Source organism: Stegostoma tigrinum, chromosome 27, assembly GCF_030684315.1.
Source record: "Stegostoma tigrinum isolate sSteTig4 chromosome 27, sSteTig4.hap1, whole genome shotgun sequence".
Classification (NCBI taxonomy): Eukaryota; Metazoa; Chordata; class Chondrichthyes; order Orectolobiformes; family Stegostomatidae; genus Stegostoma; species Stegostoma tigrinum.
Genome location: NC_081380.1, coordinates 24,634,417 through 24,650,562, shown reverse-complemented (window position 1 = coordinate 24,650,562; position 16,146 = coordinate 24,634,417). Strand labels below are relative to the sequence as shown.

General features: G+C 38.6%; 3 protein-coding genes across 5 annotated transcripts in view; 1 reads left to right on the top strand and 2 right to left on the bottom strand.

Moving 5' to 3' along the window:
• The window catches only part of kiaa0753 (KIAA0753 ortholog), a 31,731-nt gene extending 26,997 nt beyond the window's left edge, over positions 1-4,734 (bottom strand). For both annotated transcript variants that reach the window (XM_048557439.2, XM_048557440.2), the window contains exons 1-3: positions 4,445-4,734; positions 3,959-4,128; positions 2,378-2,981 (exon numbers count right to left, since the gene is read on the bottom strand). In XM_048557439.2, coding sequence (XP_048413396.1) covers positions 2,378-2,981; positions 3,959-4,096 — 742 coding nt within the window. In that variant the 5' untranslated portion in view covers positions 4,097-4,128; positions 4,445-4,734. The remainder of the gene's footprint in view (positions 1-2,377; positions 2,982-3,958; positions 4,129-4,444) is intronic.
• Positions 4,735-4,810: 76 nt separating this feature from the next.
• Positions 4,811-15,804, top strand: txndc17 (thioredoxin domain containing 17). Its single transcript, XM_048556735.2, has 4 exons — positions 4,811-5,072; positions 7,477-7,558; positions 8,630-8,705; positions 11,727-15,804. Exons 1-4 carry the CDS (start codon positions 4,937-4,939, stop codon positions 11,793-11,795), a joined length of 363 nt encoding a protein of 120 aa, XP_048412692.2. The 5' UTR covers positions 4,811-4,936; the 3' UTR covers positions 11,796-15,804.
• Positions 12,999-16,146, bottom strand: part of rilp (Rab interacting lysosomal protein) — a 44,376-nt gene continuing 41,228 nt past the window's right edge. Inside the window, exons 8-9 of one of the 2 annotated variants that reach the window (XM_048557047.2) lie at positions 14,936-15,050; positions 13,109-13,255 (exon numbers count right to left, since the gene is read on the bottom strand). In XM_048557047.2, coding sequence (XP_048413004.1) covers positions 13,232-13,255; positions 14,936-15,050 — 139 coding nt within the window. In that variant the 3' untranslated portion in view covers positions 13,109-13,231. Of the gene's footprint in view, positions 13,256-14,935; positions 15,051-16,146 lie in introns of both variants that reach the window. The other variant, XM_048557046.2, reaches the window with a different exon arrangement.

Sequence of the window (16,146 nt, the reverse complement as noted above, 5' to 3'; positions counted from 1 at the left end):
AAATGATTGTATCATTTAAGAAATATGTTTCATTATTCAAGAGTTGCTATATTTTTGGAAAGAAAGATAGCAGGATCAATTTGTATATTGTAAACAATGTATACGAGCTAACTACAAATTACAGGCTAAACTTTTATCAGCTATTCATTGTATTTTCACACATCCTTTCCATGGTATTTTGGACTGGAATTTCATAATTGGAAAGGCATTTCTGTCTGTACAAGGAAGCTAAGAACCATGTGAACACGAGAAGTTACTGTGCTTCTTAACCAGAATGTAGAATTACTAATGATCACTGCAAAGTCTGAATTGAGTATCAGTATGATTGAGATTACTTGTTGAATATAGAAAGAAACATAAATGGAGAGGAATACAGATGCAACTAAGAGAGACAGACACAAAAACTAGGCAGACAGAAAAGATGGATTGCAGGAATGACCGGAAAGCGAGCTAATAGTGTTTTTTCAAAAATCATTTGAATTTTAACTTTCTAACAATACTGAAAATTTGTTTACAAGCATTCATTAAAAATTTACTTACATTGAAATCTACAGACACTAAATATTTCTGACTTTTTTTCTGCTCATGGAACATAGTATCAGTGGCTGGCCAGCAATTATTGCCCATCATTATTCCCTGAACCTAGTGACTTGCTGGGCTCTTTCAGAGCCGTAGAGTCAGAGTTACACAGCACAGAAAGAGGCATAACAACGCCTCTTCTTCCTCAGCGGCTCCAGAAATTTGGCATCAAAGGCCCATTGCATCTTGGCAACACACCCCTACAATCTATTCTGTCAGGCAGAAGGTACAGAAACTTGAACACATTCACGAGCAGGTTCATAACAACGTCTTCCCTGCTGTTATTAGACTGATGAATGGACTCAAACTTCAAATAATGTTGATCTTGCTAACGTTGACCTTGCCTAGAGCATTGTCCTGTGCAATCTAACTGGTATGCCTCCGTCTCGTTTTTTTTTTGCCCTATGATCTGTATGTCCTTGCTTATTATGATCTGCCTGTCCTGCTCGTAAACAAAGCTCTCACTAAACCATTCCTGTCCATGTACTTATCCAGATACCTTTTAAATGTTGTAATTGTACCTGCCTCCACCAACTCTTTGAGCAACTTATTCCATACACACCAAAAAACGTTGAGCCTCTGAACCCTTTTAAATCTTTCCCCTTTCATCTTAAACCTACGGCCTCTAGTTTTCAATGACCCCACCATGGGTTCATGCAGGACAGAATGGGCAAGGACATTAATTAACCAAATGAGTACTTGGAACAATCAAAAAGGTGGGGTTTTTTTTGGCAAAAAAGTTGTCTTTGGTTCCACTCAAATTATTCTTATTATTCATATCCTTTGAAGGAGGTATAGTAGTAATTTTTCTGATGTGCCTGAGGATGTTTCTGAAAATTTAGAAAAGGTATAATTGACAAAAACAATGATTACAAAAATTAATGAAGAAAGGTCACTGGACTCAAAAGCTAACTTTTTCTTTCTACAGATGCTGCCAGACCTGCTGCGTTTCTCTAATACTTTCTGTTTTTGTTTCAGATTTCCAGAATCCACAATTTTTTAAAAATATTATTGTTACATGAATTAAGACTATATGACTCTATTAGGGAGAGACAAGCAGTTGGAAGGCAAATGATTGTTGGAATTTCCAAGGTAAAGGAAACTGAGATCTAAGGAAGCGAGCGCGCATACACCTACCATTGAGAAAGATGACTTTTCACAACCCTTAAGACTGTGGGCTCAACAGAAATCCCTAATCAACAGCAATCTTATAAGACATAACTGAAACATCACTGAACATCTTATATATTTTGTTTCTTCTAGAAGTTGAATTAATGCCTGAAATTATGTGACAGCCGACAGCTAACAAATTTAGACTTAGAAATCATGCATTTTTGTGTAAAGCTGCAAAAAAAAAAAGTCCTTTTCAAATTTTCGAACCAAGAAATCCAGCCAGGGCATTCTAGCAAACAATAGATACGTGGGCCAATTCATTAAAGTTTGGGAGCCATGAGTAACCATCCCTTTGATCACAGTTTAGGTATTTGAATAGGAAGGGTTTAGAGGGACAGAGGCCAAATGCTGGCCAACGGAACTAGGACAGATTGGGATGTCTGATTGGCGCAGATGAGTTAAACCAAAGGGTCTGTTTCCATGCTGTATGGCACCATAAAATGCTTCTAAATAATTTCAAAAGGCTGACTGGACTTGGAAAACGCATCATGTTTAAAAACAAAAAATTCCCAGTTTGCAGCAATAGCTTATGTCATGCAACACCAGATATGTAGCATCTGCATATGTATATGTATATCACAAAATATACAATATCACATTACTTATTTAAAATAAGATTTTGTACCTCTCTTAGACAGCTCCTCAATTTTTTGAAAGTACTTGCTGAGCTCTGTTCTCAGCCTACGGATCTCTTCAGCAGTTTTGTTGCCCTGGTTCTGGCGATTCAGATCTGGGCCTGGGTCATGTGTTGGTGGTGAATCTGTGCGGGCAGGCCTAGCTTGGCCTTGGTCAGAGGTGCAAATATAAACCCTGGTACCAGATTTTGTAATGCCTTCTTTTGAAGTTTGGCTCTTTTGCTGTTTCAGCTTTGTAAGTGACTCCATTTTCAGCCGATTCCTGATGCATGCAGCATTTTCAACAGCTTTCCCCTTCACTCGATTAATATACTTTGATGTTTCTGCTTGATCATGCTCAAGTTTGTTCAAGTAATCTTTCATTTGCTCTTCCAGATGCCGTTTTTTCAGATCACGCTTTGCCATCCGAACAGCCATATTCAGTCTCTCTTCAGACACAGAAGAAAATTGCACAGAATTGCGCATACTCTGGGCATCTTCCTGAACATGCGGATCAGAAGGTTGTCGTAGCTTTTCGATTACAATTGGACGAGGTTCTGTGACTGTCGCAGCCAGGTTGGATACAGTACTTAGAGCATCTTTATTGAATTTTAACTAAAAAAAATAAGTTTAAGAAAAACTTTAGCAATTCAAGCATATCTTATGGTCCAGTCAGCATTTCAATTTAAAATTATAAGGAAGAAAACATAAGCTAATGCCTTGTCCTCCTTCTCCTTCCAGCACTGGAAGGAGAAACTTGTTTCCACTGTATTACTTTGTAAATAAGCAGGGCAATCAGAGTAAATCAGCATCCAATTCTTTACTGCAACAAGGGAACCATTCACCATCACCTTAATGCATTATGGAAGAGACACGGAACGTTTACCGTGGAAAACAGCAATTAAAGTGATCATTACCAAGACAATTGACCATGATCTGTTTGAATGGCAGAGCAGGATCAAAGGGCTAAATGGCCTACTCCTACTGCTATATTTAAGCTCCTGTGCTGTGGCCCACATTGAGTTATTCCATCAATGCATGGCACAACCTCTGGACACTTGATTTGTTCATATTTGATAATATGTAACAATTTTTCTTCTTTGCATAAAGGGGTGTAAACTAGCAATATTTAACTAAACTTATTTAAAAATCCTTCACCATGGAAATAAACAGATGAAATAAATAGAGATAGTAGGAACTGCAGATGCTGGAGAATCTGAGATAACAAGGTGGAGAGCTGGATGAACACAGCAAGCCAAGCAGTATCATAGGAGCCGGAAAGCTGACGTTTCAGGCCTACAGAAGGGTGTAGGCCCAAAACATCAGCTTTCCTGCTCGGCCTGTGTGTTCATCCAGCTTTACACCTTGTTATCTCAGATGAAATAAATAACCCTATCGCAAACAGGAAACAATTTTGAAATACAAATTGTTCAAAATTTTCAGCTTCCTTTCAAAGGCAAATTTCACACAAATTTTATGCTTCATTAACACTCTTTAAATTATTATTGCAGCATTCTTTTTAAACAGGCAGCACTGTATATCATTAGTCATATAGTAAACAAGAAGTAACCAAAGGGATAACAGAGATATACCTGATTCTTATAAAATTGTGGTCCGCTCTGTTCACTCCTTCCAACATCTTGTCCAGGTGACATGGAAGGCACCCAAGTCCCAAAGGACTGGGCTGAATTCAGGATCTGCGTTTGATGATGCTGTATCTTGGTGGCCATGACCAAAGCGTTTGAACTAAAGTAGCCAAACTCTATATAAAAAATATAAATGGAAGCGCTCAGATTATTCTTTACAAGTTCATTTAAAACCAAAATAACACAACGATAAGGTAAAAGTAGTTAAAACAAAAAGAGGAAAAATGAGAGCAAAAAAAACGGGCAAGAGGCAGCCTCATGAGATTACTTGATACTCGATAAGGCGAGAATTAACTAACATTTGGAGCAGGAGTAGGTCAATAAATGAAAGTCAGCACAAGTATGTAAATAAATAGACAATGTTTGACTAAGCTGATGGAGTTCTTAGATGCACTTCGACAGCCTATCCCTTTGTTTAAACGCATCCCGTACCTGGTGATATGAAGTCAGTGAGCTGCTCAGGACACTGCGACCATGCATTTGAGGCCCAAGGCCAGGCTATCAGCCTACCGGCGTCACAGGACCGAAACGCCCGCGGTTGCCAGGCGCCCAGTTGCTAGTCACCGGGTTCCTGTAATTAGCGTCACCCAGCTCGGCCTGAGTGGAGGCTACCAGTTCTTTGCTCGTCGCTCCGTTTCAAAACTGCGCCGCCAGCCCGCCCCGTATTACACATGCGCACCTTCAGTCCGGGGGTAGGAGCCGGTTCGTGAAGCGGGGGGGAAAAGTCCATGCTACGCATGCGCAACTCCTTAGTCTATTCCGAAGTTACGCATGCGCGCCACGCGGGCACCTGACCGGAGTGACGCACGCGCGCCCCCTGGCCAACGGCGTGACTCCAAAGGAAGAAAGGATCGACTGAAGCGTGGTGGGGTGTTCACTTGTTGCTTCTCAAAAGCGAAGAGAGGGGGTCGTGCGGCTACAAAGATGGAGTTGTTGGAAGTGTCTGGATACGATGAGTTTATGAAGGCGGTGGACGCCAACAAGGAAAAGACAATCTTCGCGTATTTCACCGGGTCGAAGAATGCGCAGGGTGTGAGCTGGTGCCCGGACTGTGTGACGGGTGAGAGATTTTGAAAACGTGTTCTGAGGTAGGGTCAACGGTCACCGAATCCCTTCGCAGATGCTGCCAGACCTAGTCAGCTTTTCCAGCAACTTCTGTTTTTGTTCCTGATTTACAGCATCCGCAGTTCTTTATTTAGCAGAGATTTAAACTGCTCAGTGTGCCCGGGAAATGAGGGTTAAAGTTTGCTCCTGGGGATAGGCCTCTGGAAAACTGCCACAAGCGACGGAGTGGTGTAGTGTGAGGCTCAGCACCAACTAACAGGGTGACTCCGATCAAACCACGGTAGGGCTAGTAACATTTCGTTATGTTAGCCCCTGTTTATGGATGGTACGGTGGCTCAGTGGTTAGTGCTGCAGCCTCACAGCACCAGGGGCCCAGGTTCGATTCCAGCTTCGGGTAGCTGTTTGTGCAGACTTTGCACATTCTGCGTGGGTTTTCTCTGGCTTCCTCCCACAGTCCAAAGATGTGCAGGCTAGGTGGATCGGCTATGCTAAATTGCCTGTAGTGTTCAGGGCTGTGGGTTATAGGGGGGTGGGCCTGGTTGGGATGCTCCAGGAAGTGGTATGGACTTGTTGGGTCGATGGGCCTGTTTCTACACTCTAGGGATTCTAATCTAAAAGATTGGATAAGACTTGATTAACCAGAGAACTTTGTTTGTGAAAACAGAACACTCTGGAAAAATCTTTGAGATGTAGATATGTGCACTTTAACAGACGTTTTAAGTTTCCTGCTGTCTGTCTTTTGAGGTGATGTTAGAGTTTGGTGACTAGTCCATTCTTGAGGGTTCATGTCTCTCCTGCCCCAGACATGTCATGACATAGCTGGACAAATGACAATCCTTTGAGTATTTTGTATAGACGAGGGGGTCTCAGTATTGCTTTCCTTTCTAAAAGTTTTTAACCTTGCACTCACTTGTCCCAAAGCCATCAATTCAAAAATCAAATCTGGAAGGTCATAGCCAGACATACATTCCCTCTGGACCAGCGCCCAAGTAATACAAAGGGATACCCAGTTTCAACTAGTACTAATTAGTCCTGTTGCTAATGCTGTGGGAAGCTTGAGGTCATCTAACTTTGAGCCAGTTTCACTATTAATAGGTGTGGTGTGAATTTGGAGACTAATTCTGTACGCTTTGTTCACCTGGTCCTCCAGTACCTGTGGTGAAATGGGAATGTATAAGCCATTCTAAAATAAGTGTGCCACACTTTTTTTTTAACCTGAAAGGTACATAGCTAAAACATAATTGTGAAAGAAACTATCAAAGTAAACCATGTTCCGCTTGTGTCCTTTTATATTCTGTAGACTTTGTTGTCCATTGATAACAGAAAGCCGCAAGTGTCTGCCAGTATATGATTTATTGAATGTTGTCCAAAATATTTTGTTTTCCACTCATTTTTAGTGACTAAATTTGTCACTCCATCTGGTAGCTGTTTCAGATTCTTCTACAATGGGAATGGTTGATATGTTCAATATTATGTTTCCACCCCAGAAGTAGAGACATGACCACTGTACCATAAAAGCCTTCTACGTACATGTATAAATAAGTGGGTGTGAAGTGATCTTGTTTTGACGAATTGATAATTGTCTGACTTAGGTGTCAAAACCTCCTGGAATGAGAATAAATATCGTCAGTTCTGACCAGCCTGTTCCAAGTGTTGGATAACAATTAAGCAATGAGCAACAAAAGCAAAGTTGCTGGAAAAGCTCAGCAGGTCTGGCAGAATCTGTGGAGAAGAAAACAGTTAACGTTTTGGGTCCGGTGACCCTCAGAACTGAGTTAATGATTCGGGTTTAGACCCAAAACGTTAACTCTGTTTTTCTCCTCCACAGATGCTGCCAGACCTGCTGAGCTTTTCCAGCAACTTTGCTTTTGTTCCTGATTTACAGCATCCACAGTTCTTTTGGTTTTTAATTCATCAATGAGGTCAGCGCCAGAAAAAGTCAATTGTTTCAGGTGATGAGTGGCTTGGGAAGGATAATGGGATTTTTTTGCCAAAATATCAAATGGCTGCATGAAGTAACTTTGAGATTTACTACAGATATGCACTATGTTTGCAGCGGCAACACTTAACTAGCAAATTAGAGAGCAGAAGTCAAATAACAGTTGCCTGTTGGCAAGGAATGATAACCAGTATATTGCTAATGTGCAAGAGTTTAACAAGTATTAAATCCATGCTAGTGAAATTGCATTTCTTTATGGCTATGAACTTGGAAAGTTTAAATTCAAAAGATAGTTTTCAGCAAATGAAACAAATTTAGTTTCATTCACCCATTCAGTTGTCAATGAACTGTACTGGTTCGTGGTAATTGCCTCGAGGCGTATTTGAGATATTTCAATTGATTTCAATGAAAATGAGTTACTATCCAAAGAATTGTGATCCAATGAGATTTCTTTCTTTAGCTGAACCAATAGTCCGTGGAGAGCTGAGTAAATTACCTGAAGGATCTGTCTTCATTTACTGTCAAATCGGTGATAAGCCATAGTAAGTAATTTGTGTTTTTAAAATGTCGGAAAATTTGCTTCCATTTAAAAATATTCAATGAACTGAAAACCCAGTTATATAACATTTTAAAAGCATGATTGTCTTAGTGTTATATATTCTGGAAAAATACTGGAATAAATAAATTACACTTAATTTATTATCATTACATAGATTGCCTAATTAGGATACATCTATACTGAGATTGGACTCCTAATACAGATACTACTTATTTCTACTCAATTTTAAATTAAGTTATCTACTGGTTTCTTCCATTATGAATAGTAAATTATTAGTCGTAGTTATGTAATTGAATAGACTATTGCTATTTGGTATCTTTTGTAAAATGATGGAAAAATTCTGCTGAATGAATGAGATTTGAAAGATGGTGTATAAATAACTTTGTTTTCTCCTTTGCAAAATACTTCAGAATCAGGTTATCTTTGAAATTGCTGAATGAAGTTCAACTTTCTAAGCTAAATGTATTATTCTCCACTTGATGGAATGTAGTGGTGGAAATCTGTTATGGTTTTACATTTGAACCAAGATGAATGATATGGAATTGTTTTGTGTATCTGAACAAACACCAATCCTCTGTCTGTTTTATGGAAACACGATGGGCTGAAAATATTGCTCTGTTCTAAAACTTCCAGCCATGCATTCACTTGCCCTAAAGACTTCAGTTTTTCTTTGGATTTGTTTTTGAATCGAAGGGTCACAGCCTGACATTCATTCCTTCAGCAACTGATCCCACTGGCCAGTTCCCATGTAATCCATAATGTCCTAATTTCAGCTGCCACTCATCAGTCCTGTTACCAGTGACTGATGTGTGAACCTTGAAACCACAGCTTCATTGCCCAGAACAATGGCTCAGCAAACTCAGATGAAAGGCGATGTCAGACAACTAAACAATTCCAGCGCACAACCTACACAAAGTAATATCAAAATTAACCAGACAGACCATCCTGGCAATCATGAATAGCCAGCTCGTAGAATATACTAATGAATGCATCCTTTGGCATCTCTGCTTTTGACAAAGTAATGAATTTGTTTATATTCATTGTCTCTCACCAGTTGGAAGGACCTTGAAAATAAATTTCGAACAGTTCTGAAAGTGAATGCTGTACCAACTCTCATGAAATATGGCACAGTGAGTAGAGATTATTCCTTCAAGGCCACTCTTTCTCAGTTTGCTACTTCATTGTCTAGGTGTGATTTTCTAAGATAAAGCTGAAAATGATGGAAACTTAAAGATGTTTGATAGATGTAGCTCTTAAGTGAAATTTTTTTAATGCACAATTTTGGATTTTTTAATCTTGTTCAGATACAGAATGAATTCTCTTCAGGACGTTTGATTAAATATTGTAATGTTTGAAATTTCATCTTTGAAACTTTTTTAGGTTTTTTTGATTAATCCTCCATAAAATTCCTGCATAGTTTCCATGTTTGTACTGCTCTTAAAGAATTTACAGGATATTTTAGGTTGCTTTTCCTGTTGCATGCGCATGTCAAGGATTTTTATGCTTAATCACATTCCTAACAGAATTAACAAACAAGAGATCCATGGGTAGAGATGGACAAAACGACAAGACTTCAGTCCATTAAGCTCATGCCATCTCTGAGGCCCCTGCTACAAAGGGGAAAGATTTCCTACTACTGCAGTGGTCACAATTTTATGCACCTCAGTCAGGTCCAACTTAGCCTGCTGTGCTCTAAAGAAAACCAAGTCCATCTGTCGCTTCATAGCTGAAGCGCTTCAACCTATGCGGCATCCTCCGGAATCTCCTCTGCACACGGGCTGGAGTAATCACTTCCTTCCTGTGATGTGGCAAACAGTACTCCAACTGTAGCCCAGCATCTTACACAGTACCATCATGTCCTCTTTTTCCTTGTATTTATTTTTCTTGTTTTTGGATACTTGCTTTTATTACACAATCTGTCAACCTAACAACTTACTAATCTGTCTGCATGGATCAGTGTACATTTACACAGTGGTCCCTCTTATAGTCTGTACTTCCTAGTGCCAACCATTCATCATGTATGTCTGCATATCTGTGCAACACCCCACTTTTTTCCACATTAAATTCATTTTGCTCCTGCTGTTTGCCTATTTGACCAGTCCATTTATATTGTCCTGTAGTCTGACTTTTCCTTCCTATTCACCACACCAAAAATTTGCCGTCCATGTTTTGTCTCTAATGTACACTACAACAGCCGAAGTCCCAGCACCAAATCTTGCAGTAGCTACTGTACACGAGCTTCCAATCACACAAACAACTTTCCACTGTCATCTGTCTTCTGAGACTAAACTAATCTTGGATCTAATTTGTTCAATTGTCCTGTATCCCACAGACTCTTATCTTCTCGACCAGTCTCCCAATACAACAACTTATCAAAAGCCTTGCTGGCATATGTAGGCTGCACATTCGCCTCAAGAAAAATCAAACCTGTCAGACATGATCTTCCTCTGACCAAAGCCACAATAACTATCCTTGGTTCTTCTCTTCCAGGTAGAGATTCTGTCCCTCCAGAAACTTTTCCAACAACCTCTCTACTGCTGATTAGTCTACTTGTTCGTAGTTCCCTGGCTTATCCCTACAACCCTTCTTGAATAATAGTACGATATTCTCTGTCCTTCAGTCCTTTAACAGCTCTCCTGTGGCCAGATAGGATTTTAAGGTTAAAGCTGGAAGCCCTGCAGTCTTGCCCCTTATCTCCCACAGTAGCCTGTGAATTTATCTAATATTAAGTCTGCTAAAACTGTTAATGCTAGCTACTCCTTAACTATACTTTCGGTGTATCACAATCCTCCCCTGATTTCAATACCTCTATCATGACTACAAATGCAAAATAAAGTTTAAAATCTCACGCATGTCTTCTGGCTTCTTACACAGTTTCACTTCCAGATGGGTAACTATTCTTTGCCTGATTAAACTGATACTGTAATATACATAATGCCTTTGGCAGGCCAAATAAAGGAAAATCCAGTGCTCTTTCATGTTCCCTCTTTTAGCTCAAAGTGCATTTTTAAGCTAGCCCTTGCCCTAGAAGCATATAGAAAGTGCTTCTGGTGTTTAGAACTCATGGTATCTACCAAAAGCTTCCCTTCTGGTATCTTGACCAATCTTGTGCATTCCTTAACATCCAGGTTTCTCTGTTCTTCTCCCACTGTCCACCTAATAGAAACATAATGGTCCTGCACAATCTTTTGTTTTGAAAGACCTCCACTATTCTGATGTAGAAAAAGCTGCAAATAGGTGCCCCTATTGGCTAGGTTTATGTATTTTAAAGTTGTCTTGCTCCCAGTTCAGAATCCTTGGTTTTCAGTCCCCTTTTTTGTCCTTTTCCATAACTACCTGTCAAACATAGCCTGCCTTTGAGTTCCTGCCTCTTGATTAGCCTGCTGTTCATTACCTCCACTATCTCCTGCTTATGTTTCTTTGTTAAATTCCTCTTTCCTGTAATGTGAATTCATTCAGTATTTTGACCTGGCCTCATTTATATATTTATCACCACCTTCCTTTTCTAGTAGGAGCTATTCTACCTCCTAGTATCACTATTTACATATTGATAGATGTTTTTAGGTTGGCCAATGTTAACTGTCACTTTTCTATTATTTGAAGAACACAGCTGGAACTCAGATGCCCTTCATTGTTTTGTCATAATCTCTTTCCCTCAATATCCAAGAAGATTTTTTGTTCCCTTCATCTCTTCCAAAATATTAATATTTAAGAATGTTAGTGCCATAGGAAGGTTACCTGAAAGAGCACTAGAATAAAGCAGAATTTAATTGCTCTGAAACATTTTGAAAATTGACATTTTTCACTGGATGAATATTCAATTTCATGTGTGGACACTGCATTGTTGCAAAGACAAAAACATTTTTAATTTTTAAAATTTAAACCATTGAATGCTTTTGCTAAACCTGGCACTTTCAGATGCAAAATTGAATCTGTAGCAATAATGCAAAACAAGCAGTATAAAGAAAGCAAAAACAAAGTGAATTCTTTAGCAGAATTGCACTTTGTTTTTGATTATGACTCTTAAACCATGTTAAAGCAAATTTTTTTTCTAGCTGTTAAAATTAAATGTTTTAAAATTGTTTTTAAAAAAAGTTGGTGCTAATGCAGAACTCTTAACCTTTCCATTTCCAACTTTAATCTTGTTTCAGTCTCAAAAGCTGGCAGAATCGGAGCTGTTCAAGCCAAATCTTGTGCAAATGCTGTTCTTGGAGGATTGAAAAGTCCCTACTGTAACAGATAATGACCAATGCAAATGATGCAAGACCATCTTGATTTTCCATCAAACGTTATACAAAGTCAAACTGAATTATGTTTGTAATTTGACAGTCTTCCAGCTTCAAGTGTAAATGTCACTGGCAGCCCCTCATTAGGTTTCATTAGTTGCAGTCAATTAGGGTATGTTGTGCTAAATTGTTCTTGAAATGTTTAAGGATACTGCAGGGGAAATGTGATTATGTTGTGCCATCTTATTGAATTGAGTACTTGGATTTTGCTGATAATGTACTAGATTGTAGAATGTCTTGAGGCATGAAGGATTAATGATATTTTGATAACCATTGTCTTTGAATTCTGAATTTAAAATGGAATTGTTCCAACAAAGGTTTTTTTTTGTAAAAAGGCTCATTGAAGACTCTGCACCAACAGTTTTACACTTAACTGAACATGTATTTCAAAACATAGACAATGGTTCCTTGGACCAGAATTCTTGCATTTTCTACATAAGTGTATTGCAGGTAAACTAATTTTCAATCTGTAACCTAACAGGCCAGGCAAATTTTAGCAACAGGGAACTTTTAATAAAGTTCAGAGAAACTAATCCCACTGCCTAAGGATTGGATAACAGAAGGCATCAATTCATGATGACCTAAAAAGAGCAGGCAAGTAGTGTAAAACAGGTGCACTATGGTCAGGCTTTTGACTACACTACCTGCTTATGTGGCTAGACTGGATTGAGTTCACTAAGTAACAAACTTAAAATGTCGTCATTGCACGTGACACATCCCAGTTCCCTAGACCTGGTTTGAACAGTGCTCTATGCAAAATCTCTGCAACAAGGGGTTAATACTTCTCTCTCACCAGTTGTTGAATGGACTAGCCCTAAAATGGAACATTAGTGGAGTTGAGATATGGGGGTAACTTCCTGGTGATTGTGCATGTACTGATGGCATCCTTCAAGTCAGCCAATGGAAAAGCAGGAATGTTTTGGTACCTCTGTCAGCTTGAGGCTGTAAATTTCATTTGCCTGCATCTTTAATTATTCCAAACCAACCCAGCATTTTTAAAACAAAAACTACCAAGAAATGAAATATACCAAGCAAGGTCACAACAACTTGAAGACTAGGCCTTTTGAGTTCAGGTCTTCAACAGAAAGAATACTGAGACTTTTAAAATAAAGCTTTATTAAAAACACTTTAAATCTTAGTGTAAAATTACAATTGTTAATTCCTGTTAATGCTGTGAAGTAAGATTAAATTTTGTATATTTCAAAGCAGCAAGAAAATCAAGTCAGAATATGTACAAATGTTTTTCTGCTTCGTTTTATTCTTTGGTTTGTGAACATTCTACATGCAAGTTCACTTCCTTGGGGGTAATGACTTCCCAAGCTTCAGCTGTGGTAGTGGTTGGTGTGGTGGTAGTTGATGTTTTGGCACTGTTACCACGATAAAGAAATCCAAACCTGTAGAAACAAAATAAGTATGCAACAGAAAACCAAAATCAGCATAGAGGATATCACTATCATCTTGTTCTAATTATCAAATTCAGATAGAAATGAACAGCAACATGTAGAAAGTAGTTTACTCCATAGGGTTAGAACTGGTTATGTTCTTTAGCAGCAAGGGCACAAGCTCCTTGCTTCATACCACCCCTCCCTTCCCAACTGATAAATTTAAGTACTGAGTGGCTAAATTTCTCCTTGATTGACAAGGGAGAATAAAACTTTCATAAAGGTGGCAACTGTAGCAGAAACTCATCCTTATTACTGTCATCAGCATTTCTCAAAAGGTATAAAATATTGTGGCTTGTTAAAAACAACAGTACACTGTCCACAGATTTGAAGTTTCAGAAATGCTAATGGAAAAAGGGAAGAACTTACAATATGTGCATCAGACCAATTCTTATTTCATCCCACCTGAGTCTTTTGTTGCAAAGAAACTGCATGTCTTATTTTTATTTAAGGTCATGAAGGTTTATCCCCTTTAAATGATTACTACCAGACTGCCCTAGGGCTGCAAATGGTTAATTACATGCCTCCCATCCAGAGTTTGCAGTTCTTTCATCTTATACACAACATGGCTTTGAGTTTTATCTCTGGATTGTCAAGTGTGGTACTTACAAAACAAGTCAAGAAAATCCCAGCATGAACTCCTCTTAGGGGGCTGAATTACCCAATTTAAGAAAGGCAAATGTAACCATACAACAGCAAAGCACAGTATTATACAGTCTTAGGGTTGAAAAATCTGCCATTTCCTTGCTCCATATATTCATTTAACCATTGGTGAGAAGTCCACAATATATTTCAAAATATTTGGATGTGATTACCTTTATCTCAAATTTGTACTATGGCTACTACACACGCAAGGACAAAGAATGTGAAAGTTTTTTTAAAAAAAGGATTGCTTTCATTGTAGTAACAACTTAAGAGGAAAAAAGGAAAAACAGAAGTGGAGAGTAGTCTCTCTTTTCCACAAATCTGAATAAATGTTCAGTGAACTGAAGCCCATATGCAAACTACCCTACACTTGCTACACATTGACACTTGGACTCTGATCAGCAATAAGAATAGCAGCAGTTTAAAAAAAAGCTTTATACAGGATAGTTAGTTTAAAAAAAATGTACGCATATTCCACTATCCAGTTTAAGAATTCTGGGAGAAGGCAAAAAAAAAAAGCAGCAAAATGCTGCCTAAATACACATTCAAAAACAAAACAAAACTACACTCAGGTCAGGCTACAGTTATGGAGAAAGTAAATTCAGGTTTCATATTTGAGTATGATGATAATCTGGTTTGGACTAAAAGTCATTGACTGGAAGTGTCAATCAATCAATCATTCTTTGAAATTATGGATGCTTTCTAAAAACAAAGACAATTTATGAAAAAGGCAGCTAGCACATCCAGCTAATATTCATATAGATAATTTGATAGCATTTTGGTTTTTACATGAACTTAAGTGGCTTGAACATTTCTTCATTCAGTTAGTCACCCAACTGAGAAAAGTTGAAGGTTTCTGCAGATGGATGACAAATTTGAAATTGTCTTGGCTCATTCAACAAGTGGCATGTCTGGTAATCATACTATAAAATTTATTTCCTACCAAGCCAGACAAATCCAGAAGGGCTACTGTCCAGCAGAACCCACCTGAATTGCACGTGACAACTGGTCGTGGAGGGACATTGATGGCTGATGTGGGAGAGTCTGAGCTCCAGACCATCCCACCCTCCCAGATTGAGAGGGATGTGTGGAAAAGGGTGACCTGTAAAGTGAGGGGTACATTGTGAATGGGAAGTACTTAAGAGGCTACTTTATTAATTATTCAACAAATAAATTTCTATTAGTATTTGCCTAAAAATTAAAACTCAAAAAGTAGTTTTCTAATTGGAAGAGAGAGAGAGATGGGTAAAGTTTTGGCCAACAAGTATGATAATTTGAATCCTGTCAAATGAGTATGGTGGATGGTACTTCAGATGGTGCAGTGTTCTTTCTCTTCTACACTGAAGCATCAGCATAAAATGTGTCTAGGCCTTGGGAATATAACTTGAGCCTGCAGCCTTCTTACACAGACAAGACTGTTACTTGCTGAACCATGTCAGGTACACAGAAACAGGAATTTTGCAAGGCTCTGTTCCCAGCTTTATTAATTCATTGGATAGGAGCATGGTCAGGTGGAGAAGAGCTTGCCTGTGATTAGGTTTTTGCTGCAAGCTGCTTTTCCAGAAAAAAAGCAACACTTCTCACTTGGCAGGAGTAATTCGGTGTTATTAATCCTTAAAATACTAAAAAAACACTGACCTTTTAGATATCGGTCTACTCACGTTGACAGATTGGATTTGTTTAAGCGAATAAGGGTGCCAGTGATCAGTCTCTTGCTTAGGGAATGTTTAGGCCTTGGGTCTGTAAATTATGTAGATTGTACTTAAATGTAAACAAAAGGAAATTTCTCCTCGCAAGGGAAAAGCAAGAACGATGGGGATACAATTTGTACGATATAATAAAAGTTTTAGGTGAAAGAGGTGTGTGATTTATACATAAGTATTTTGGAAGCTGACTTTTAGGCTTGTGACATGTGTTGATTTTTAAGCTCCTTCAAAAAGTAAAGCAACTAAGTAATCTTTCCAGGACAACAACTTTAAATCAGAGTTTCTAGGAGTGTTAATGGAAATTAATTTATACCTTTGCGAGTTATGACAGGAGAAAGAGAAACATTAGCTGTAGCAGAATCTAGGAGGAGTACATTTCAAAAATGTATTTAAAATACATCTGTGTTCAGTCTGAAGGAGACCTGATAGAAGTAAGAAGCAAAACAACTCAAGCAGGACAGGACCATATGCTCAAAAGCAAAGCGCACAGTC

Coding starts and splice junctions, on each gene's coding strand:
- txndc17 (XM_048556735.2), top strand. CDS start 4,937: ATGGAGTTGTTGGAAGTGTCTGGATACGATGAGTTTATGAAGGCGGTG. Junction 5,073..7,476: donor GTGCCCGGACTGTGTGACGG/GTGAGAGATTTT, acceptor TTCTTTCTTTAG/CTGAACCAATAGTCCGTGGA. Junction 7,559..8,629: donor CAAATCGGTGATAAGCCATA/GTAAGTAATTTG, acceptor GTCTCTCACCAG/TTGGAAGGACCTTGAAAATA.